At 48.6% G+C, this 25,364-nt stretch overlaps 1 protein-coding gene across 1 annotated transcript in view; it reads left to right on the plus strand.

Annotated features, from left to right (window-relative positions):
* Mthl1 (adhesion G-protein coupled receptor methuselah-like 1) overlaps nucleotides 1-25,364 on the plus strand; it is a 207,409-nt gene that overhangs the window by 154,553 nt on the left and 27,492 nt on the right. The window contains exon 5 of the mRNA XM_076798678.1: nucleotides 18,628-18,812. Within this exon, the coding sequence (XP_076654793.1) occupies nucleotides 18,628-18,812 (185 nt within the window). The remainder of the gene's footprint in view (nucleotides 1-18,627; nucleotides 18,813-25,364) is intronic.

The following is a 25,364-nucleotide window of genomic DNA, read 5'->3' on the forward strand; positions in this document are numbered from 1 at the left end:
CTATACTATTAATACGCTTCACTAATAATTGACACAGTTTCTGAAATCGGAAAAATATTAGGGGGACCCATAAGTAATTAATTATTTTGAAATCTAAAACAAACTTTCTAGTAAATTCAGGTTTTTATTTCTTAATTTATTATATAATCTCCATCATTATTAAGGACAGTTTGCCATCTTTCCTGTAAATTTTTGAATCCTCCTCTTATAGGAATCCAGGGTTCTATAGAAGTGAATGTTTTATTTCTCTATAGATCTTCTACAGAAGTGAATGTTTTATTTCTTAAATAATACTCCAGAGATCTGAAAAGATGATAGTCAGAGGGAGCAATATCTTGTCAGTACGGGGGGTGCTTCCCATTGCAATTATTTGATTTTTCCCTGAGTGAGTTTCACTGTATTGGGCATTGTCAATTTGCAGTATTACTCCTTTTTTGTGGACTAATGATACCCTCTTTTTCAATAGTTCTGAATACAGCCGTTGTAACTGTTTCTCCAGGTTTCAACAACTCAAAGTGAATTATGCCACGACAGTGTCACCAACCGCACAGTAACACCTTTCTAAGTGATAAGCTGGGTTTAGGGGTTGATATTGCGGTTTGATTTGCAGAAAGCCATTGCTTGGAACGCTTTATGTTATCATAAAGAATCCATTTTTCATCTCCGGTGACGATTCTGCTAAGAAATGGATCTCTACGAAATCTGGATAGCAATGAAGTGCAAATTGATCGACGAATATTCTCGTTGGTCTCAGATCATTGATGCGGTACCCATATTCCTTGCCTATAAGTCTTTCCCATTTCGTGTAGGTGCCTTTGTATAGTTGACCATGTGGACCCAAGGCTTCTCGATAATTCTTGTATACTTAATTTTGGATCAGCTTCCACTAGAGATTTTAGGGTGTCATTATCAAATTCAACTGGTCGTCCGAGGCCTATCAGAGAGATCATAATAACCAGCAGCAGACCTTCTGAACCAACGTTGACACTTGTTGACCTTCAATACATCTCCATAAACATCGCAAATTTTCTTTGTTGTTACCGTTGCATTAAATCCCGCATGAAAATGAAAAATTATGCAATGATGAATATCGGAAGGTACGACGCCACCATTTTATTACAAGGTTGTATAAGAATTATACGTTTTAGAATATTTTGAACACAGGCTGCTTTGCCGAAAACTATAAAAGAATACGTGTTTCCTCTTCAAATATCGGTACAGAACTAAAGGCAAAACAAATTCTTTGCAAATAATTGATTACTTATGGGTGCCTCTAATAGCTCCTGTAGGAATGGAAGATCGTTACATCGGTTTTTGATTAGTTGTTATCTACTTGGTATCCCGGAGTATGCAGAAGATAGTGCGGTGGCAAATGCGCCGTCAATTTTCCGGGACAATCGTTCGGTCGATTGGCTCGGGGACCTTTGAAATAGACCATTTCTTTTCGTCGTTCCGGGATTCCATCAAAACGAGGAAACATTCGCTTCCTGTCCCGTCGGATCCTTATCTAGCGAGCCGACGCGACGACGTCGCACGGAACAGAAACCAGACGACCAATCCCACGGAAGACGTCTGTTAGGACAATAATTCCCCGGCGGTGATCGAATTATACGCGAACAAACTACCAGCAGCCGCCGCCGCAGCCGCGCCACGGCGACTACCGTTTCCGTCGCACCACCGTCGAGTCCACCCTTTTGACCTGTCCTCAACCCCTGGCGGCCACCCGCCCCTTCTGTCTCCTTTCTTCGAGCATAAACTCTCCGGCATCCCCGCAATTTCTCTTGGCCACCCCCCTTTCGCAGACTACTTCTCTACTGTTCCGCATTTGTGGCCCTTCATTTGCAGATAACCACTCGTGGAACCGCCAAACAATCAGCAGGACCCTCCAGTGCATCCCACCATTCATTTCCTTCCTTCCTTCCTTTCTTCCTTCCTACATTCTCTGCCTTCCTTCCTTCCTTCCTTTCCCTCAGGCGCGTTCCTTTTACGCGCGACAACGTTTAAACAGCTAACACCTGGAAAGGATTCGCGACGAAGGGGATGAAAAAGTAGAATGCCGAGGGCGGACGCTTCGAATCGCCTCGAGAACCCTCCGCCCCCGAATGGGGGGTGGAAAAAAGAATGAAAGGGTGTCGTCTGGCCTCTGAACCGACTACGAACGTGGCGTTCGCGCTTCTTTCGCTTTTCAACCCCCACGGAATTAAATAGCGACGCTGGGTCGCGGCCTCCTCGCCAGACTGGCTGCGACGACCAACCCGGCCCTTTCACCGAGCCCTTGTCCGGATCACCCTACATCTGCTGTTTACGTTACTTCGAGCCGGTCCCGGCATTAATCGCGGCGTCGACTCCGTCTTAAAAGACCGCCGGAAATCCTCTTTCAGGATCTATTATTTCGATTCCAACCCCTCGCCTTTGCGTTTCCGTTGAATCCGTGGAACGTGCCTCCGATCCTCCACCTAAATCTCAAAAAATATCCCGCATCAATTTTAAAGAATATCGACAATATATTTTATTCGGTATTACATTACGTTACATTTTTATACAGGGTGAACAGTTGAAAGAGAAAGAGACTGAAGAAATATTTTAATTGAAAAAAGAAATATTAAATAAAATCGTCAGCGTATCTCTAAAATAGAAGTTATTCTTCGTATAGAAAATTCTATCATAATATCAGTTACAAATTTTTTTAAATTTGAGGTGGATGGCCGAATTCATTGGACGGAAAAAATATCATTAAATTCTCTGATCCAGCGGTCGGACCAGCTCCAAAAGCGAAGTCGAAATTAATTAACACTGTCATTTAATCTCCTCCGTTCGCCGCACCGCGAAACGGCCGCGCTCGATATAATATTAAGTTTCCTCGTGAATTATCCTGGCATCGACGCGCATCGTGCGCCGTTTCTTTCGCGCGCGCGCGCTTGTTGCGGACTCTCGCGGAAATGTGATTTACAATGACGCCGCTTGTTATTGAAAACTGCGGCGAACAACACGGCGCGGCGATAAATATCGGGAACGCGTCGCGGGATTAATTAAATCAGAGTGTAGTTTATTCGCGGCGCGAGATTCGTTAATGAATTAATTGAAATGTCTGTCGGTGGTCCGGGCGGAGTCCCGATCCGACAATTATCGGATGCTCGTGCAATTTTCATTACCGCGGCCCGGCCGAACAGAAAGGACCGTCAGGATGGCCGGCGCGTGTTATCGCGTGGTCTCCGAGCGAGAGGGAGGAAAATAAAGGGGTGGAACGTGGCCCATTTTTCCGATAATCGTCTGGAATCCCTACCAAACGTTTCCTACCGGTCCTGCGCGTCGCTGGGAGATCGTTCACCTCATAGATCGCTTCCTGGGGATCCAGAAGGTCGAGGTCACATTCGAGGAATGCATTCAGATCCCGATTCACTAATTTTTCTGCATAGATTTTCGCCCGTTCTTCTCCGAGGCGATTCAACCCTCGCCTGGTCGACCGTCTTCACAGTTGACATTGTCAAAGACCATTTACAGCGTTGTTTCTGAACGCTTTCAAACTTATTTTGTATGCCCCTAACGGCACCGCTGCCAAATTAAATGATTCACTAGTAAATTAGAAATAAAAATGTTTCAAATGTTCTTCGTCAATGACAGAGAACAGGAATTAAATAGAAATGGTCCTCGAACGTGTGTAGAATATAATCGAAGAATATGACTGGGGAAGATTCTCTATGAAATATGCAAACATAAGACGAAAGAAGCGCCGAAAAGATTCAAGAGAGGAGCTTCCATCTCGAATAGAAATGCTAAAAAACGAATTCATTTCTGTTCAACGAAACCTCCAACTTTTTCCGAGTTCACCAGCCACCGTGGTCGGGGGATGACGTTTCGGTTTTCTCGCCCGGCAGACACCCCATAGAAATCCGCTGCCCTCTTGTTCTTTTTTTTTCGGTTTCACCCCTGGCTCTTCCCGAACCCTCTAAGTGGATCGATATCGTCGCGGGCCTCAGTGTTTTGTATATCAACCCTCTGTTCCTGTAGAACGCGCGACGCGACGCGACGCGACGCGACGCGACGTTTCGTCACCGCCGATGGAGCGTGCCGGAAGAAGAAGTCACTCTTCGTTACCGCTCGAGGGCCTCGCATAGACCCCGCGATAGCTTGTCCTCGGCCCTGGTACACCCTCCCTGTTTGTTTTCCTTCTGGTCCCTTCTGTTTTTCCTCCATTAGCGAGCGCCCCGCCGCCCGCCCGTAACACGTACGGCGCACCATATTCCTTGTCCCCGTTGTCTCCGGTCTGTTGTCGTTCCGTTATCCGCGTCAATATACACCTGACAGCTTCTCACGACGATCCCTCGACTTGTCCGGCTCCATCCTACCCACCGACCCTGGCTTCTTCGCGTAACTCCGACGAGATTGCGCCTTTCCTCTCTGTTTCTTCAATGGCGTCTTACTCGATGGGCGAATTCATCTCGGGATCCCGAGAAAACTCGGGCCTTGGAACGATTCGAGGGACTTCAACACCCTGGAAGGGGAGAGTGGTGTGGACCACTCGAGGGTGTCGTGAATTATCCCTAAGTATCACGTTACAGGACACCCTAGAGCATAGGTCCCGGATGTACGTCGAGAAATATTCGTACACTACAGTAATGCCTCGATATACGTGACAGAGATACGCACGATACTTGCAACTTTATCTCCACTACCGCGACGTATAAATCTTTAAGAGACGTGTAGCCTGAAAGGTATGGTAGGGTTAGATACATCGGTGAGACAATATTAATAGCAAAATCTTGTTTGTTTTCTATCATTTCTTTACGAAAAACTTCAACGAATATACTCGTAACATTTTCCTAATTAAAATGTGTCCAAACAAGACACGATTCGGAACACAGTTCCCCGTCGATCCACGATTTAGTAGAACCTCGATCATCCGAACCGATGATGCCCGTATTCTCAAAGAAAAATTCTCGGAGCGGTTCAATCTAACTCGATGAAGACTTAATTTAAGTCTGTTCTGTTATCCGAACAGTCGTGCCTCGGTAAGGATAATTGATTCCTTGCAATTAACCTGGACGAACATCGGAAGACGTTCGCACAGCATCCTTGCATTAAGTACAACAAGACTGTTAATTGCGGGTAGATTCTTGTCGGTGCTGACATGATCAGCTTCCGCCGGTCGTGTACCGAATAGCTGTCCGATGTTCCGATGATCAGCTTCAAGGCTACCGGGTGTTGCAGGCGAAACAGCAGGATCGCAGCCGATCTTTCTGGCCGCAACACGCCGCGGTTTCTCGCCGATTATGCAACGGCATTCCTCGAACCAGTTACGTCAAGGACGCGCGTGCACCATGCCGGTGCACTGTTGCAGCTCCCGGACCGCCTTCGGGACGGACAGCCGCGACAGGATACGGACCATCGATCATAGCTCGCGAGTGAAAGGTGTCACCGCTCTGGGCTTCTCGTAGATCGCTCTTCAACGTTTGCAGATTTCACTTCCCTCGCTTCATTCACGTCAGTCCGTTTGCGGGAAGGACACGGGGAATGATGGATACACTGTGTTTCTAGTTTCGGGAACGTCATTCCGCCATGGAACAACTGTTTCAGATCGTCGAGGTTACAAACTATGCGACGTATTGCCTCTTTGTGCATTGCTTACCGTCGTGTGATAATTATAACAAAATTTTCAGGCACGAAGGTTGCCGGGAAAAATTCTTTTAGATTTGGGGATTATTTACGCAGAATCCTATTCTCACAAGCAACCTTATAAAAATCAGGTGAAGGAATCAGAAAAATTATTGAAATATTTTCTGCTGGCTAGAAGATGACTATCAACTGTCCTAATATACTTCTTCAATCAAACACTTCCAACCAACCATGTGATACCAAACAATTACTCAAATCGCATTCGGAAGTCGCTCTTGAATCCACAAGAAAAAAATGATTTTTCAACCAAGCTCCGCCCACGCAACGGCGTAGAATTTCACGAGCGAAATATTAACAGCTCGCGGCTCGGGGTCTTCGAGCATTCCGTCGGGTTCACGGTTAATGAAAGTTCGCGGCGCTCGGTGATCGAGATCCAGGCACGCCTCCTTCTTGTCGCTGGATCGCGGCAATTCCGTGGAGCGGCGTTGCGGGGATCGAGGCGACGGATCGCGGCCGCTTTTTCTCCGGGGAAAGGAGCCGACCGAACGCGTTCGTGTTGCACGCGAGACCTACGATAACGTCGCGTGAACCCCCGCGATCACCTCTTCTCTCCCTTGATCACCCGATAACCTGGCGATAGGTGCGCAAGCCTGATACGCTCCGCTTGACGAACTTATCGTGACCGCGACAGGATTCTGACACTTTCAATTTTCTACCCCTAACCGGCCCGCGGAACCGACTCCGACTTCACGCGATACCTGCGAGTTCTGTTGCGAGGCCTGTTAACCTTTTAGCTACTGTTAGGTGTGTGCTGAAGCAGCCCCTTTCTACCGTTCATTCATAATGGCTAGTGATTTTTAATCCACCCTGTATGGATGTCCATTAGCCAGCGGACGTCGAAATCAGTTCAGTGAGCTAATACAGTGATTTCTCTGTATATGTCGCCAAGGCCTGGATGATAAACGTCGCGGAATTATCCACACTACCGCGGGGTATACCCCGAAGCTCGTGAGGCCTCGGACGCAGAGGAGTGTAAACATAACACGGCTCGGGTATGTCTCCTTTACGATACAGGACGCTGGCAAGACCCATGCTGTTGACATATATCGAGAATTCACTGTAAAACTAACTGGAACGTTGATATTTGCGACATAGCGACTTGTAAATTGCAGACCTGCCCGAGTAGATCCAAACGTTGAAAACTAAAATGACTCCGGTATACTTAAATTTTAATACACTGTGTGACACTACTAGTTCGGTAGTATGGTACTCTGAGTTTAAAGCAACTCTTAATAAAGTGACGTTCATAAAGAACCGCAGAATCATGATTATTCTGTCTACGCTTTTGTATGTACATTGGAGATACTGATCAAATTTAGTACGCTGTCAGTACAATAGTCGATTTTAATTACTCTATCTAAAGTTCAACAATTTTCTTTTTAATCTCTTGCCTCGTAATTCATCTCGCAACTACCCTTACCGGGAGCTCGCTTATATTTTAATAATTCCATAAAAGAACATGGAATTCCACGTTCATTTTAGGTCTACATTTACTTTGCAGATTAAACACCGATAAGTGAACCGGAAATGTATGCAAATTTACATATTCAGAAAGAAACCGTGATTAAATGAAATTCTCTTTCCCTGGCCGATGCTTTGCGTAAATTGCGAACAAAACGAGACCGTGTTGTACTCTTACAAATCTTGGATTTCGCGTTTTCTTGAAAACTTTCTTACGTTATACGCGTGTTTGCATATGCAATCTCGTAATCGCTGTTCCCGTTCAACAAATTAATCAGTCCCTTTATGGGGTGATTCTTTACAGTGAAAACTGGGACTAGAGCAAATGTTGTGATCAATTCCAACATGATAGTGACGTCGCTGAAACTCGTCTCCTCGAATTAACATCTCAAAAAATCCTACTTTATATTATATCTGTCGTGCCTCTTGTTGTTCGTCCTGGATCGTCCAGCTATTAGAATCGAGTAGAGTAGAAAAACTAATAGAAACATTTCAAGAACTGTCATTTTGTCAAAATCGTCGATTCACATTGCCACCAGCGAATAAGAAGCGGAAAACTGCACGCGCCTCTCTGAGGAGGCTGTGTCGTCGTTTATGCCCTAAGTAACCGCAGGCACGTAAAGTGTTGATAGTCGCAGACCTAGGTCTAATCCCTGCAGAAACCATCAGCAGACGTAATCCGTCTCGGTCCGGGTCCAAAGCACGGCCGAGCTTAACCCAGAAAGGTGCTCTTCCGACGCATTCAACCATCCAGCGAGATCGTTCCGCAAAATGGGGAAGACACCAAGAATTTCCAGCTGGTCTGGCTCGAAGAGAGAAAGCGAGAGAAAGGGAGAAAGAGAGAGAGAGAGAGAGAGAGAGAGAGAGAGAGAGAGAGAGTGAGGTGGAATAAAAGTGAGAGCGTGCAGAGTCGTCGAAACGAGGCTCGGTGAAAAAGTTCTCCGTCAGGCGGTTTGTCTATTGTCCGCCCCCTTCAGTCGGAAACTTCCCAAGAATGCCGTGCGAGAGGGCCACGTGTGCCGCATGAATTATTTCACGGGGGCTTTTCCCGCGTCCCCGCACTGCGGAGCGGTGCGGAGTGAAGCGGAGAGAACCCTTCCGCTCTAATTGCCGTAATCGCTTCGGTGACGTTACTCCGGAATATTGAAAATTCTGCGCGAGCCAGGCGTCATTGCCCTTCGCCCGTGGAAACTCTTCGCTCGTTCGTCTTGAATTACTCCGGCGGGGGTGTGTTAAGCCGGGCTGAACACGCTGAAGGGGTGAAAACGGACGTGACAGAGCGCGCGTGGGGGTGGATCGGTGAAGGGAGAGGAATACCGAATGGGTGGCGACGCTTTCGAAACGCGAAAACGACAGACCCTCTTCTCTTCCGCCGGTCGTTATCTTCTCCGGTCGTAATCGACGTCTAATTCCGGAAGCGCGATATTGATTATGCGGAAACCGAGCGACCGGCGAGCGCGGCTGGCCCCCTGTAATTCCGCTCGCGAGAGACCACCGGGCCGATCCGTCGAGTTTATATCCTCCGTCTCAGAAGCAAGAAGACGCGGCGAGACCGGCAGCCCTGTAATTGTCGCGATCGTCGCTGGTTATTGCGGCTAATTAACGTCCGTTCGTTAGCCGCTCTTTCCACCGCTCCTCCCCTCTCGGCTCGATGCTAACCGCCGCGCAGTGTCCTTCAGTCGGTCTGCTTCTTCTTCGAGCGGGACCTCCAGCCGCCGAGCAGACCGCCAAAGAGTTGGCCTTTTTCGATCCATGTGAAGCGATCGATTGTTGAGCGATCGGATCCTTTTTTTAGACTAGGTAAATAGACTGTTTCGTTCGAACTGCTCGAACTATCGTCACGTGTTCCGTGAAACATGTAAAGCGACTGCAATTTAAAGGTCGCCGCCCATTTAACGCCATTTCACATGAGTTGCAAGTAGAATTGCGTGGGTAACATTTCAAACGGCAGAGACATTAACCGAGTGTAAATTCGTACAACTGTGCACAACAAGATTAAGAAGCCACTTGTTGAACTCCTAACGAACAAGTCGCTTTTGCTAAACAGAAAACGACTGCTCAACAAAGACAAATATTTGCAGGGGTATACAGACATCCAATCTAACGTTCTAGCTGCGCGATCTTCAAATACACTAGACACGGCAGAAAATGTCCTGAAGAGCAAACGCAAACGCGAGAAGAATTCAAACGAACCACACGCCTAATCACCGAATAAATAGTAGTCAAGTGGTTCTGAATGAATCGTAAGGACGAATTTCGCAAGCAACAAGACAGCGGAGCATCTTCGCGATTCCAATTAAACGGGAATTACAATGATTTTTAAAGGAAAACTTCCATCTCCCGTTTCGGCCGTCACGACCAGCGGAAGATTAATCTCGAAAAAAAGAAAACGAAACGAAGATAACTTTCCGAGCGGGAGGCGGAAATGAAAATCCAGTCTCGCGGACGAATTAATTTCACGTCTCTCGCGGTGTTCCCGAGGCGTGGCGTCGCGTCGCGCGAAGAAACTTCCCACCGGGAAAGAAGATCAGGAATGATAATCCGCGACGTTCGAAGGGGCGTCGCGCGGGGAATCCGGCAAATGTTGCGTAGGAACGATAGTGGCCCGAAACTTTGCCCTTTCCGGGAACGTATGGAAAGCGAGAGGCCCGCGCGCTTTATTGAAAAGTTTCCGGAGAGCCGGTTAAGTGCGAGCGAACTTCCAGCGGCGCAAGAGCCGCGAGGATTTCTCGCTTCGGAACCGCGCGACGGCGGTTCCGCGCCCGCGCCCCCGCACGCGATTTATCTGTCCGGCCACGCGGTTCTATTTGCCCGTTTACCCGGAGCTGGATCCTCCGGTTATCCGTCCCATTGCTCCCTTATCGATCGTGTACCGGCGCGGCGGCGGCGGCGGCGTGTCCATTTATCTGCGGCCCCGATAAATCCTCGGCGAAGAAACCGACTCCCCGCCACCAAAGAATGCGCTTATTGCGGTCAATTAGCAACAAGATCGCAAAGTCTATCGTTAACGTCTTAACTCGTCCGATTAGGTGTCCGCCAGGGAGACCAGTTCCACAGAGAGCCGCGCCGCTTTACAACATAATCGATCACGCAATTAGTCTACGCGCCAGACCTTGCCATCGGGAGAACAGATTAATCGACGGCAATCAGATGTTTTATGATCCTCCGATGACGAACAAACTCCCGGCTTTTGGATTCCCGACGACCGGGACGAGTTCTCGAAGATTTCGGAATATATCGGAATTCCCGAAAAATTCTTTGGGAATCTCGACAAACTCGAGAGCCCGATAACGCGACGAAACGCTATTGCGTAGTCACAGTTTTCGGATGACGAGATTCTTTGCTCGGATCGTTAAAATTCGCCTCTGCCGCTCACACGTTGTAGAAAGAACGCAAGAGCGCGTTAGTTTATGTAAATTTATGACCAGAAAGTAACATGCCTGAGATAACGAGAATGTTAATGAATCGGTAAGATTCAGCCTTCAGAACAAGACAAATTCAACACGAAAAGATTTATGACAGACCTTAATGTTAACTAGTTGCGAGAGTCCCGACTTTCCGACGACCAAAAAGGACTTCACCGTTCGCGGAGCGTTAATAATCTTCTAGATTGCAGTTCATTAGATAATAATCAAGTGGATAACAAAGTAGCCGGCCTTTCCAACTCCGTTTACGCTCGAGACCGCTCCGAACTTTCCCGCGGAGCGCGATGATTTATTTCGAGCCCGAGGATCACTCGCCGGCGCGGCGTAGCCGGTTGGTTTGCTCGTATCTTCGGCGACGCGAATTTATGCGCGAACGGATACGCGCTCGTTAATTGGTAATAACAGCCGTGTAACATCCCGAAAGCGGAAGAAACTCTGTCGTGAAATTGACGTCGGTTAATCAGCGTGTTACGAGAAAAACATGTATGTACATCTTGGAAACGGGAAGGGCGTAACTGATTACTTTGTTACAGTCACTACAGTGAATTCTCGATATATGTCAACAACACGGGTCTCTGCCAGCGTCGTGTATCCTGAAGGAGACACACCCGAGCCGTGTTTATATTTCCTCGCGAGGTATACCCCGCGGTAGTGGGGATAATTCCGCGACGTTTATCACCCAGGCCGCGGCGACATATATAGAGAAGTCACTGTATCCGCTGCGCACGGAGATGGAAAATGGGATTGTTTGTTGTCACGTGCAAGGAAAAGTCTCTCGAAGGATTTCTCAAACGCGACAGCTTTCACCGGATTCGAATGTTTCAGAGTTTCCAGTGTTGCGGCGATCCGCTTTGATGCCTCTACTTTAATTGGCCACCGTTCGCATTAAGAGCTCGTATTAAGGGATCGAGCAAAAGCGGCGTGCCGGACGTTTTATCGTGGAAACGGGGATTTTTTCCTTCCTTCCGCGTGCACGCGAGCCACCGCACCGCGCCGACGAGATACATAATATCTTCTCTGTCCATCTCGGACCGGCCCGTAATGACCTATCCTTCCCGTTCCGTATTCTCTGCGAGCCGTGGCGCGATACCGTCTGCTAGAGCAGTACCTCTAACTGGCACTGCCACTAATTGCCGTCCGTATAATTACCATATCGGGCAGATAAATATAGGGCTCTTACCTTCTGCCTGCGAGACAGTCGGCGGTGGCGTTACGCTCGCCGCGTGCGCTTGAAAGATACAAGACCGGCAGACAGAAGAACGGGGGTGGTCTGTAATTTACGCATTTTTATCCTCGACGGACGGGGCGACGACGCGAACCTCATGATACAATATTTCCCCGGCTTGTCTTTCTCGCGAATCGATCGCCCTTTGTCTCGGAAACTGCTCGCGACAAATGTTTCCACCTTGTTTCCACCCCTGTGCAACAGATCGATCGAGACAGCAGGTCTTTTAACCCTTTCGAGGTTCGTTAATATTCAATACTTCACAGTGTTAATACTGTTATGCAAATTATAAACATACTGCAGATTTTATGTATTTACCGTGGATTTCTCTATATATGTCGCCAACGCCTGGATGATAAACGTCGCGGAATTATCCCCACTACCGCGGGGCATACGGATCTCGAGAGACCTCGGACGCCGAGAAGCGTAAAGTCGCGTGGACCAAAGAATAGTATCCCCTGGCCGATATATGTCCGCGGCTGGGCCCGTGTTTTGGACATATATCGAGTAAACATTGCATAGCATTTTCAAACGTTGTAACATATGTTATATCGTTGTCAATTCTTGCTGTAATTACAGGATTACTGATTACAGGCTCTGCACTATCATTTTATTTCTTGTTTCCAATATATTGTATTTTATAATTTACTTTCCCGAGTAGATGTTATCACCGACTCAATCCAATTGGCAAAGTATTAATATAACAATTACCTGAACGCAGAGTACGATCGAAACAACATTTAACTGCGTTCGTATTTAATATAATATTGGTATATTGGATTACTGTGCAATAAGGATTCTCGTATCCAAGATGGCCGCTGTCGAACGAGTTAAAAAGCGGAACGCTGTAACGCGCGACGCTGACGGCGACAGCGAACGAAATTCTCAATTGGTTTTCCTCCGTTATTATTATTTCCGTGCAAACACGCGAAACAAATATTTCCGTAGCGCATACACGCTTTTATCCCGGGCAGATTCCACGTTCGCGATTTTCAACCCTCTGCAAAATAAACCGCATAAAACGAATATTCCTTGTAAACCGCGGGGCCGAGTACACAATTGTATCGAATGTTTGCGTTACCGTATCAGTGAATTTTTTTTTTTATTTATTGCCATCGTTTACCGGCGCAAGTGAATTCTCCGTTATTAACGTGGCAAACGGGTGGGAACGGTGATGTAAACGTCTCGCTTACTTTATTTGCGCAGACATGGCAAACACGCGACGGTGTACGATTAAAAGACGCCGTTTCGATGGGTACTTTGTTGTTATTAAACCGACCGGCTCCTTTCGTTTATTCCTTGCACACGATGAAAGATCGCGTGCCGTGGGAAAGACACGAACGTGAAAAATCATAACTGGACTAACTAGAATTGTAATGGTATTGTAGAAGCCTTCAATTTCTACGGGATCTCACATTGGTGCGATCTCTATTTCATCGGCGTGGTAGTCGTCGACCGGAAAGCCCTTCACGGGGAATCCATTATTACAAAAATAACCTTTATCTCTTCCGTGCTCCGACAATGGGTTATGCTTCCTGCGCGAGAGCAGGAAGGAAAAGAGACAGAGCACAAGCTTGGCGTAATCCTCTTTGTCACGGAAGACATCGTCGTTCGCAAATTGCCTGGCTGCGTCGGTACTCCGTCGGCGAGCGATACACTCGTATCGGCGACGTTTTCTGGAGCGAATGGGAAACAGAGGCCCATAAAAATATTCGCGACGCGCGAATAAAGATGCCGCACAAAGGAAGCGGCAGCGCGTGATGCAGGCGCGTCCGCGCGCGCGCGCCCGCCGGTGGCCACGGTAACGGCTCCCTAATTTTCTACGACCGTAATATTTAATGCGCTCCCCCGTGATCCCTGGCAGCGGCTCGCCAACGATCTTTCTCTCTCGCTCTCTCGCCGTACGCTCTCTCCGACTCCATTTTCGGCGAGGGAAAGCGGGGACAGGGTGGAAAATTATTGTGGCGCCGCGCCGACATCGAAGCGAGACGCGAAACCGCGCGTCCCGACGCCGAATCCGCTCCTATTCCGCCCCATTCCGCCCGCGAAACTTTCCTCCGGGCCTGGCCGAGGACTAATCGCGCGGCTCGGCCGCGGTGACGACTAATTAGCGCTCCCGGAAATGAACCGTGCCGCCAGGAATTAATATATCTCCAGACCTCGCCCTCGTCTCATCCTTTTTGGAACGGAGACGTACCCAGGACCGACAACGATACCGGAAATACTGCGAGCTCTCGGCAGTTCCCTTTGGTCCGGTGCTTTACGAGCCGAGTAAATCGTGCCGGTGATTAGGGAAATGATCGCCACGGCAATTAGACAAAGAACGCCGCAATTCCGGCCCGCGGACCGCTTACCTCCGCGCCGCACACCGCGTTGACGTACTCCGGCTCCACCGTGTCTTCGGCCGCGCTGAGATACGGTTACGATCCCGGCGAGATTATGGTATCAACGGTCCCGAGTAATCGAGTCGCGAGATAGCCGATTGAGGAGCACTTTGCCAGTCCACGGTTCAGGATGCTGGGGCTAGCGAGGGGTTCGAACTGGCCGAAAAAAGTGAACTAGAACGGCAGGAAACGAGATTGCGGTGCTATTAACGATAGGTACTCTGCTAGAGGCGATTCGCGATATCGGAGTAGCGATGGGTACGAACCGGCTAAAATGTGAACCAGAAGATGGTGGGGGCTCGGAAAAGTAATTACGCTGCTGGTAATTGTACGGGGGAATCGAGTCGACAGATAACAGAACGAACAGCACTTTCCTGGCACGAGGATTGGAATGTGTACGATTAGATGTGGTATTGCAATTTTCAGTGGAACTCGGGTGCAAGTGGTTTGGAATTCTTAAAATTTGAGATGTATTCTGTGCCATTTAACGGGGATTAGTTACAATTAAATTGGAGATTTAATTACTATGTCCTGGTAGATATTAAATTTTTAGATATCAAATTAGATATCAAATTCGATAAAAAATTATGGTTTTTCTTGAAATTAAACTTGAAGATAGATAGATCTCAAGGATAACGTGCTGTTTTAAAAACGTCAGAAACGGCCTTCTACATAAGAATGCAACAGTACTTAGTCAACCGAATAAAATTAGCGAGGGGTTAGAATGTACCACAAAATTCAACTAGGCAATCGAAAGACTAGATTACGCTACAATTAACGACCCGGAATAATGGAGTCTCGAGATAGCCGGTCTAGGACCACTTTGCCAGCGCAAGGACCAGGATGCCAAACTAGTAACGGCTCGAAACGTACCGAAAAATTGAACCATGGAAACCGAGATTTAGATTACGCTACAATTAACGATCCGAAGTAATCAAGTGGTGAAATAGCTGGCCGAGGAGCACTTTACCACCGCAAGAATCCGAATAACAATCCAGTGACGGTTCGAAACGTATAAAAAAATTAAACCGGATAGTCCACAGACTAGATTAGGCTACAATTAACGACCCGGAATAATGGAATTGCGAGATAGCCGACCGAGGTGCACTTTACCACCGCAAGGATCAGGATGTCAAGCTAGCGGTGGCTCTAAACGTACCAAGAAATTAAACTAGTTGGTCCGAAAAACTAAATGACACTATTATTAACCATTTGCACTCGGAGCCATCGACTCTAGATTCATAATGTCCCCTTAGAGAGAACATCCGAGTGCAAAAGGTTAACATCCGAGTTCAAAGGTCGAGATATCAGTTTAGCGATGGGTCTGAACATACCAACAAAATTGATCAAGAAAATCTAAATCTTCGTAGCAATACTCCTAATGGATTTCAAAGCTTTTCTGCCGTGAAGCAGACACTGAACCGAACGCTGAAGTACTTTTCACGGAACCCCCGTAGGTTCTGCTGTAATTTATCTCAGACTAGCTGAATCATCCCTCGGAACGTTTCTTTTTATGATTCCCGCTTTGTCCGACGATACCGCGGCCGCTCCCCGGGTCCCGCAACAATTTTCACTTTTTGACAACAGCCACGGTCGACGTTTGCCATATCCGCAGTAACGTCGCTCCAGATAGGGTGCGATTTACGAGCGGGCAACCCTCCGCGCGCAGTAAAGCCGCCGCGCCGCGCCGGCCCCCTCCGCTCTGTTGTTATAGCGACGTTAAACTAGCCAGACAATGACGTAGCTTTACGATTCCGGCAGTCATTGGTCTGCTGATCGGGGCCGAAATATAATGAATCCGAAGTCTCGTTAATAATCCCGGCACGATAAATCCGCGAGCGGATCGGAACTGACCCTATTATCCGCGGCTTTGCCCTCTGACCGCTTCGGTGCGCCTCCTCGTGTCCGATCGCAATTTTCTCCTCCTGCATCGAGTCTGATCCGACATTGACACTTGCAGCAATAGTTATGCACTCTGTTAGTCCTCGGCGCATCAGTTGACAACGCCAGAATTACGCGGTAGGCGAGTAGCTTGGCAAAATTGCAAAATTCTGAACTGTTCTAAACAGGAATGTCATTCACGGTTGTGTATAAATACATCAACCAGATTTTATAAATACATTGCCCAGAAGTTCAATAAACAGCATTGTCACATTAAAAATTGAATTTTTCGAAATTCCAGCGCAGAACCGACTCGGCATTTAACGTATTGCTGACAGAGTTACGTAATCGGGTTGCACGACGTAGCAGCAAGTTATGAAATAAAGGAGAATATATTTTCCGGACCACAAAGGGTTAAATACTATTCGGTAGCCGTCAGCCTTTTCCACGGGAGCAAATGCGCCCCTAACGTCGTCGCAAAAAGGCGAAAATGGGTGATTTACTTTCAGAATCGAGCGCAACGACGACGACGACGCGATGCAAATGTGGATTCGGTGGTCCTCGTCGGCGGCAATTAACCTCGGCGCACAGATTTCCCGGTGTCCTCGCGTTTATTACTCGTCACGGTTAATTAGATCGTTACCGGCGGATTCGCCGGCGCGCCGCGGCTTGACACGCAAACGACCGTCATTCCGCCGGAGCGTCGTCTGATCCGCGTGTCGCCGGTCGGACATATTTTTTATCGCGTCCCATCATCCCGAGGAGCCCGATTTTTCGGGGCTGGAAGCCGGCCAGCGATTCTCCTTATTGCGAATTCGTTCGTTCGCCGAACGCGATTTGCATCGGTGAGGGACGGCGAACGGTGTAACTTCCTCGGGAGTACAAGCGCCTCGCGCGCGGTTATTGTTCGTCCGATTGTCACTGTAGAACGAAAATAGAGCACCGGTTGCTGTGTCGCTTCGGCCGACGACGCCTCTCGAAGTTGAAACACGACCCGGTGCCCCCCACCCCTTCGAATTGCATAATAACGCTCCCGAGAGTCCCGGCGTGTTTGGCCGATGCTAAACAGTCGCGAAACTTTCCGGCGAAACTCGGCGCGGGCGCACGCGTTCCGCTCGGTCAGGCCTTTCGAAAAAGGCTTCCCCGGTGTTCGACGGTGTCCGTGGAATGCCCGGCATGCATTAATTGCGTCCAAGGTAATTGTTTCGCTCGTCACACCGTGGACGAGCTCCACGAGGGCGTCGATAGCTTTGCACCTTTTCCTTTGCTAGTCTTGCCTCGCCACGCCTCGCCCCGCCTCGCGCTCGAGAAACCGCGTTAATTGCCGACGTTTTCCTCCACGATTTCCGCGAACGCTCTGGACCGCAGGGAAACTGGGAAAACTCCGGGAAAATGCACTGAATTCTTCGGAGTGCGTTTAGCGTCCGTTGTTGCCGTGGGTTTCACTAGTTTTCTGTGCGATCCACGAATCTATTGGACAGGTCTTTTGGCTTCAAGGGGGGATTCTCGTCTGCAGCAGCAGAAACTACTAATGTTTTAACATTTTCTGAAATCAATTATTTTATAGGTACTAAGAGGCGACGAAAAGTACAACCAAATTTTCTATTCGTCTTTGTACCACTATCGCAGTGCAGGAATACACTAAAAATCCGTTAAAATTGTACGAAAAATTTATGTGAATGCACAGAATATTATAAACGAAAATTAAAGTCAAATCCACGTAAAAATTACGTAAATATCGACAGACGTACTTCGAAGAATATATTTTAGGGCTACAATGTCCAAGCATACAGAAGAATCTAAAGAAACTATATACAAATATACACATTGTACATATACACATTATTACATTATTATATACATATTAAATTTTCTATATAATGGCTATTGACAGAGGTACTTCGAGGAATATATTTTAGGGCTTCAATATCCAAGCGTTCGAAGGAATCTAAACAAACTATATATATTAAATTTTCTTGCCATACACCAGAGAACAAGAGTGTGCGGAAAATTATACCAGGGTCTCGGAAGACCCCAGGGTACCGTTCGAGGGTTAAAAAATGTACCATCTTCATAAGAATTAAATGACAACATTTCCGAGAAGCATCATTCGCAGCTAAACTCAATTCGCGCACGTATTTCCGTGGAAACAGTGATCCAACTAGAACGCGCAACCTGTAATCGTTTTCTACGTTCTAAACGAGGCTCGTATAACTCACGGAACGTCCGGGCATCGCTAATTGCGTTCGCGGGGGGTTAATTGAAACGAAAAGCGTCGGTTCCCTGGCTCCTGATTACGCAAAACGGCCTGGCATCGATCCTCGAAGTAGCGTGGTTCCCCGATGGAACGAACCACGGTGGAACTTTTATTCCCCGTCGGTTCTAATGGCGTTTCCCATAGAAACTCGACTACGGGATCACCGGGCGGGGGTGTTTTATTGTTCGCATTCCAGGGCGGCGTTTAAGTGCACCGAACGGTCTCGTGTTTCGTGGCTTCCGCGCGTGTCTCGTGTTTTCTCTTTCTCTCTCGTTCTCGTGTTTTTCCTGTCTGACCGGTCGTTTCCCTTTTTCGTTGCAGGGATCTGAGACCAGCCAGTTTGGAGAAAGGCCAAGAGGCCCTCAGACTGCGAGTGTACACCATCTACGCTTGGGGTGGGCCGCTCTTGGTCGCCGGGGTGGCTGCTCTTCTGGATCATCTTCCGCCCCAGCCGCAGTACACGTTCCTCCGGCCACGATTCGGCGAGAAACACTGTTGGTTCTACGGTAAGTTCCCTTTTCCCCTTTCCCCGTTCGCATGAGATCCTGCGCAGCAAAGCCGGCCCGGGAACCTTTGAACTCATCACGGAAAAGTTTCCACGTCGGGAAGAGTCGCTGGAGTCTCGAGCAGCTTGACTTTAATCAGAGTGGCGGCGCGACGTTCACTCTCGACTGATTCGGTCAGCCTGCTTGGAAAACCAGCCCGTCGAATATTATCAACCATCCCCTCGTGCACGGGGGTACGGGGTCCGTACTCATTACAAATCAAATTCCGTGCCGCGCTGTTTGCGTTTACACACGCTTTGCTCCGAAAACAAAATTTGACTGTGCAAAGAGTAACTGCGGCCGCGCGACCGACCCCTGCTGTTAAGGGCGAACCCTTGGCCCGCGAATGCGGGTACCGCTTTGTTCCTGCTGGACCTACTATTTATTTATTTATTTATTGTTTCCGCGCGACAGTTTTACAGTACCGTGTTTTATTTCTTTGTTCATTCGGCCGGATGGCTCGGCGCGTATTTATAACGTAAAAGTGTACATTGACTACGACAGAATTACTGAAACACTGTTTACCAGGGAATGTAAAGTCTAGTAATTTTATTTTAGTTGCTTGGAAGCAAATGATTTACATAGGCAACAAGTTGAAATTTTTCGGGGTTTTTTGTGTAATCGCGAATGGAAATAGTTCATTACGGAAACGAACATCGATCGAGAACTATCAGGGAGGTTCAAGGAAATATTTACCGGTGCGAAATGGATCTCGGAACGGAAAGAGGTTGCCGCGGTAATTAATCCTCGGTCGTAGTACGAGCGCCACGAATTAATTCGATCGCGTCACACGCGACTTATCAGTGAATTAATTTCCCGGTGGTTGTCGGGCCGCGGATCTCTGGTGTTCCGTTGTTGGAACGACATTCGAGGGTGGGGGAGGGCCGGACTTGCTGACATTAGTAACGGATCAGTTCCACAGACGGTAATGGAGCCTATTACCGAAAGTAATACACGCTGGCAGGAGTACGGTTAACACGTAATTCCCTGTGATCCGATTATTCCGCTAATTAATAGGACTGGTCAGTCGTGTTCGGGGCGCTGATTAAATCGGTTTCGTTAACCGATCGATCGACGGCCCCCGGGCGAGGGGGTTGGGAGGGGAGCGCCGCGGATTAATTGGTAATCGAGGCTATGCTATCCACAAGAAAATCATTTCGAAGAATCTCGATGATCTGCGCGACCACCTGAAAATTACGAGGAACGCTCTTGCGAGGAATGGGTATTAATGATTTTCTTAAATATACTCGATCGAATTCATAGCTAGATTAAATCCAGAGAACTTCATTTCACGAAACCTATAAAGAAATTGATCCAGATTGATTGGTCCGGAAGATTGTTTTTGCGACATATTTTCGTACATTTTTCAAAGGTATGCCATAAGTGTATAAAAACAAGTATGTCATGTATGTCTATTAATCATTTGTACATCAGGCGTACCTGCTCAGTGCAAGTCACTGTATGAATAAAACGAGTAAAACCAAACATAATAGTCAACATTGTAGCGCGTGACACGTTGACGTCTACGCGGTATGAGCAGAGCCATAATTCGTAGCTGGGATCACGTCGAAGGGTGCGCAGGCTGAACTATGCGGTCGGAAGAAAAATTAACCCTAGCAACACGCCGCTAATGGCGACTGCCTCGCTAAGAGGATTACTCGGCTCCCAAAATATCTCGTTACCGGCGTGTACAGCCCGCGTCTCCGGCCTCCGTCTTCGGGCCCCTGATTTTTGGTAATGTACACATAGGCGTAATCGGCCGAGATAAGAAACAATGGCACACGCTATCAGCGTCCGCATAGTGGCAGGCGCGGAGAGGCAGCGAGTACTTCGCTAAGAGGATTACACCGTTCCCGAAAGATTGTATTTAAGTATGACGCAGGGTGGCCGAATAAGAAGATCGATACCCCCGGAGTACGCTTAATACCTCGAATCCCTAATAATAACCGCCGCGAGCCCTAGCTACCTCTTCTCCCTGTGTGTGCGTGTGCACGGATGAGTGGGTTGCACGGGCGCACACCGACCGAGGATAATAAGGAGCCGAACGGTAATGTCGTGTCTTTATTCGTGGCCGAGGCTCCGGCTACGGTTGCAGGCTATTTAACGAGCAACCCCCGTAATCCACATCCAGTGCACTCCGTAATCCGGCTGGCATACTCTTCCCACCCCTATACTACCCTCTCCGTGTCTCCCTTTCTCTCTCCGTTTCAGTTGGTGCGCGCAAATACTCGTTTCAAACAGTAGCGACTACCGCGTCGCGTATTAATTTCCCGCGGTCGTGATATTTATCGACGACGGGAGGGGTGGGCCGAGGAGCACACCCCCCGCGGCGAATTAATGTTTAGCTTTTATATCCTTTGACAAATATAAATTCCCCCCGCGCAAACCCCCTCCCTCTCTTTCTCTCTCTCTCTCTCTGTCCCGTGTATTTTCGTTTCGGTTTCCGGCCGACCGGGACCACCGGGCTCCGGTTTTCGGATCCTATCCCGATCCATCCCCGCGAAATTCACCTACCCCCCTACCCCCCCCCCCGTGTTTATTGATCGTACGCCGCGATTTTATTGGCTAGCAGGCGCGCGTGGCGCGACCCGGACGCGGAATCCGCTGCGAGTTTCCGCGAGCTCGTCCAGAAACGGGGATGGGGATGGCGATGGGCGCGTTTGATTGGAATTCTTACCGTACCCCGACCCGTTTATGGGCATCTGATACAGGGATCTGAATGGCGAAATGACGATCTGCGTGGGGATCGATCGCGTTTGTTCACTCTGATCGGAGTACGTTGTTCGGTATACTGGCAACGGAGTTTTACGAGTTTGCGGGAGAAATGGGGGGAAAACGAACAGGCAGAATGTTAGCATCCCTTAAATAAGGAAACAATTTTGATAGAATCGGTGTCGGGCGTTACGATCTTTTTAGGGTAACGAGTCTCGTATTAGGCAGCTTCGCCACCCTGCTTCGCTATGTTCGCGCGGGGGTACGTCGCACCCTGTTTGCAAATTCTACGGGTGCGCGGCAGCGTGTTCCACGCGTGCAACCCCTAAGCGCCTCGCTTACCGGCCGTATTACCTGTGCATTTTGTCGGGGCACGGTTTCCAAGAGGGGGTTGACGATGTGCGGGGTGGGTTCATGGGGTTCCCTGCGTAGGGGTTGGGACTGGCTGGCGCCAGGATTATCTGCCGACCCCATCGTCTCGGGCTGCGTTGTTACGGGGTGTGCCCGCGTGACGTAGTGGGGGGGGACGTGAAGTGTCGAGGGAGCCGGAAAGGGAGCGAATCGACAGGATCGGCGGGTAGGATGGCCTGCGGAACGAGCGAACCTGTCGGTGGAGCGCAGAAATTACGTCTGAGAGTGGAAATTTAGTGGGGTGCGCCCGCGTGTTTACGCAACTTTGAGCCTCCCGGTAATTATTGCTACGTGTTTTGATCCCCGGTAGCTGGAAACGAGGGGCGAAAGGGTGAATGGAGGGGGGTCGAGGAGCCAAAAAGAAGGCGAAAAAGAGGGCGGCACGAACGGAAGCGTGAAGGAGGACGAGAGCGCGAAAGGGGTGTGGGAAACGCGGGCTAACGTCCGTTGCAGAGAGCCCCGTCTGTCTGTCTGTTCGTCCGTCCGTTCCTCCCTCCCTCTGAACCCCTCACCGGGTCTCCCGGTGCAAAAGCATTGTGTCAGGACGTAACAACTCGCGATAGTGCGACGCGCAGCTTCCCATGGGGCACCATTATCCTGATTTAGCGCCACGGCTACGACTCTATTTCCTACGCGTTTCCCTGCTACGCTTCCTCCCTTTGTCCGGCTTAGCTTTATTTGCGCGAAAAAGAAGAGGGGAAGGGAACGCGAACGCGGCACCCCGGGCTGAACGGATTGACACGTTCGAGTGCCTTGCACACCTAACCTGACGCCGCGGCACTCGTTACGATCTCTCCAATGCGATTACGTGATGCCCACCGGCGCACGTCGCGCCGGACACCATAGGACACCCACATGCGCGACAGACGTCGTATACCTCGTCTTTGGCCGCGCCACACGCATCTCCTATCGGACCTTTAACAAGGAACGACGGTCCACTGACTTTTGCACTTTGCGACTTGTGCCTTTGTCATCCTGGCTCGTAAAAGCCACGGATAAAGGGAGCGTAACTCTGCGAGTGTTCTCCTACTTGCTACTACCATGCTACTTCAGCATGGACGATGCCCGTTGAAAGAAATGTGTGCACATGATCTCTACCTCATGAAAAAAAAATACACAACTTCGCCATTTAACACGTTGACCGCCATGTCACCCACATGTGGGTGACGGAATTATTTGTCCTGGTTTTCAAATGAATTTTTACGTTAATATATTCATTGTACCAAATTTAATTAGAATCTGTAAAATGCAAGAAAGCTGGAAATAACTTACTTTGATTTTATGGAATTTTTCAGGTATCTAGTTTGGCAGTCAAAGTGTTAAATCATCCCTCTAGCTCTGATAGTCGCCAGGATATTCTTCGACTAAACGTGGTTCTCACGCCTAAACTTTGAAGATTGTTTTCACCCCTTGAGCATGAACGAAGGTCGCAGAATTTGTAGTTTTCAAGATATTCGAAAAAAGTTCTCACGTACGATACATTTGCGATCATTACTGTTTGCTTCTTTGGAGAGGAGAATGGATACGTAATGTTTTAGAAAGGGTTTAGTTAATCAACGTATTATATTCGTATTGTCAACTGCAGCACTAGATAACTTGGTCGCACAGGAAGAAACCGTGTCCCTGAATGGCGAAGGGCAAAGGAGCAACGGCCGCATCGGCCGCCTTTAGTGTTTGGCAGTTGTGGTGTTAGAGGTCTCAGGACACCCCTTCAGGATGGTCTGCTGTTAATGCTAGAGAATTTCGCAAAAGCCATAGTAGAGGGGGCGGAAAAATTCTGCTAGTCGAATGCAAACGAGGATGGGCGAGTGTAAGGGGCTTGTCGAGGAAGGGATGCTTCCCACCCTCCGGGGAGCGAAACGGCCTCGAAGAGGGTGAATAAACGGGGACGTAAGAAAACTCATTTACCAGCACATCGAAACGATCCGTGCTCGATGCCGGCAGACTGGTATTCAGGCCTCTCTCACTCTCTCTTTCACTCTCTCTCACCCCCCCCCCCCCCCATTGCCGTCGTGCACCGGCATTCTGGCGTTCCGGTGTTCCGCCGCGCCCCATAACAACGTAGGCCGAAACGATGGGGTAGAGAGATAAATCTGGTGCCAGCCAGTCCCAACCCCGCAACGCGCTCGAAACCAGCGGAACTCTGGTTCCCCTCGCCTAAGCCCGCTAACTACCGTGCGGCCCACTAAACTGTACACGTAAACGCACACTGGCACGCGTCTGCGGGAGTCCTCTGGTCTGGAACTATAAACAAAATTTTCTTTTTCCGCGTTTTCCCGAAGCACGCGTCCTTAAAAACGTGTCTGCGAAGGAATTGGTTAAAATCGTAAATTCAATAAAGTTACGGATGCTCGAAGCACGCAGCTCTCGTATACGAGAAGATTTCAAGGGAAAATCTTCAGAAAAATTTGGTGAAAATCTTCAGAAAACTCACCACTATCGCATGTACCAAGAACTGTAACAAAATATGTTTCTCTTCTTTTATCATATCAAATGTCAGCATAAAGCGCAGGAAATTCAGTGGTAATTCGACTTGAAAAAATTATGTTATACAGTCCAAGTAATAGACAATATTGTACGCAAAACAGTCGTTCCATTTCTTTGCGAGGACTACAAAATAACGCTCTAGACCCTCCTAAGCAGCAGACGAGCTTCCCATTCGACGTTCCTTTGTGTGGATACGTGTTATTAGCGCACCTGCACGCGTCGCCCGGCAAAAACCAGTCGCGGGATTTCAGGGCTGTGTTGCAGCGCAATTTTCTGGCAGGAAATCGGCCTCGTCAGACGGTTTCCTGTTCCGCGAGCGAGGGAACCGAGCCCGGATCGTGCGCGACGATTCCACGGGAAATTGCGGCTGCATGCTGCGGACCCTGAAGAAACAGGGGAAGAACCTACGCGGCGCTGGTTAGCGGAGATTACCGGCCTCGTTCCGTTGTTCCAGGATGGGAAGTTTTTTTTTCTGTGGGATTGGGCAGATGCGATCCGACCAGTGATAACGCTGTTACGGCGATTAGACGAGATGGGAGATCCTGGAGGCGGATCCCAGGACCATCGAGTCCTGATCCTTGCGGTTTCGATAGGGAATATTGAATGGCTCTGCGGTAGACTGCAGATCATTCCTTGGAATTTAGATGACAGCTTACCTGTCTGGTCCAATGTTTATTACATACTTTATAGGCTTAAATAGCAGATGATTTCTTAGATATCTTTTACCAACGATTTTTTCTCGTAAATGAGTTTTTAATAGTTTTTAGTATCTTGATTTCCTTCTGCCTGAAATCATTAATCGTTCACCAAACGTTCGTTACACAGACGAAGAACGAAGGGTTTCCAGAACTTCCAGAACAGAAGGTTTCACAAATACCACTCACCCCATTCTTTGTGATAGCG

Source organism: Halictus rubicundus, chromosome 12 (assembly GCF_050948215.1).
Source record: "Halictus rubicundus isolate RS-2024b chromosome 12, iyHalRubi1_principal, whole genome shotgun sequence".
NCBI lineage: Eukaryota > Metazoa > Arthropoda > Insecta > Hymenoptera > Halictidae > Halictus > Halictus rubicundus.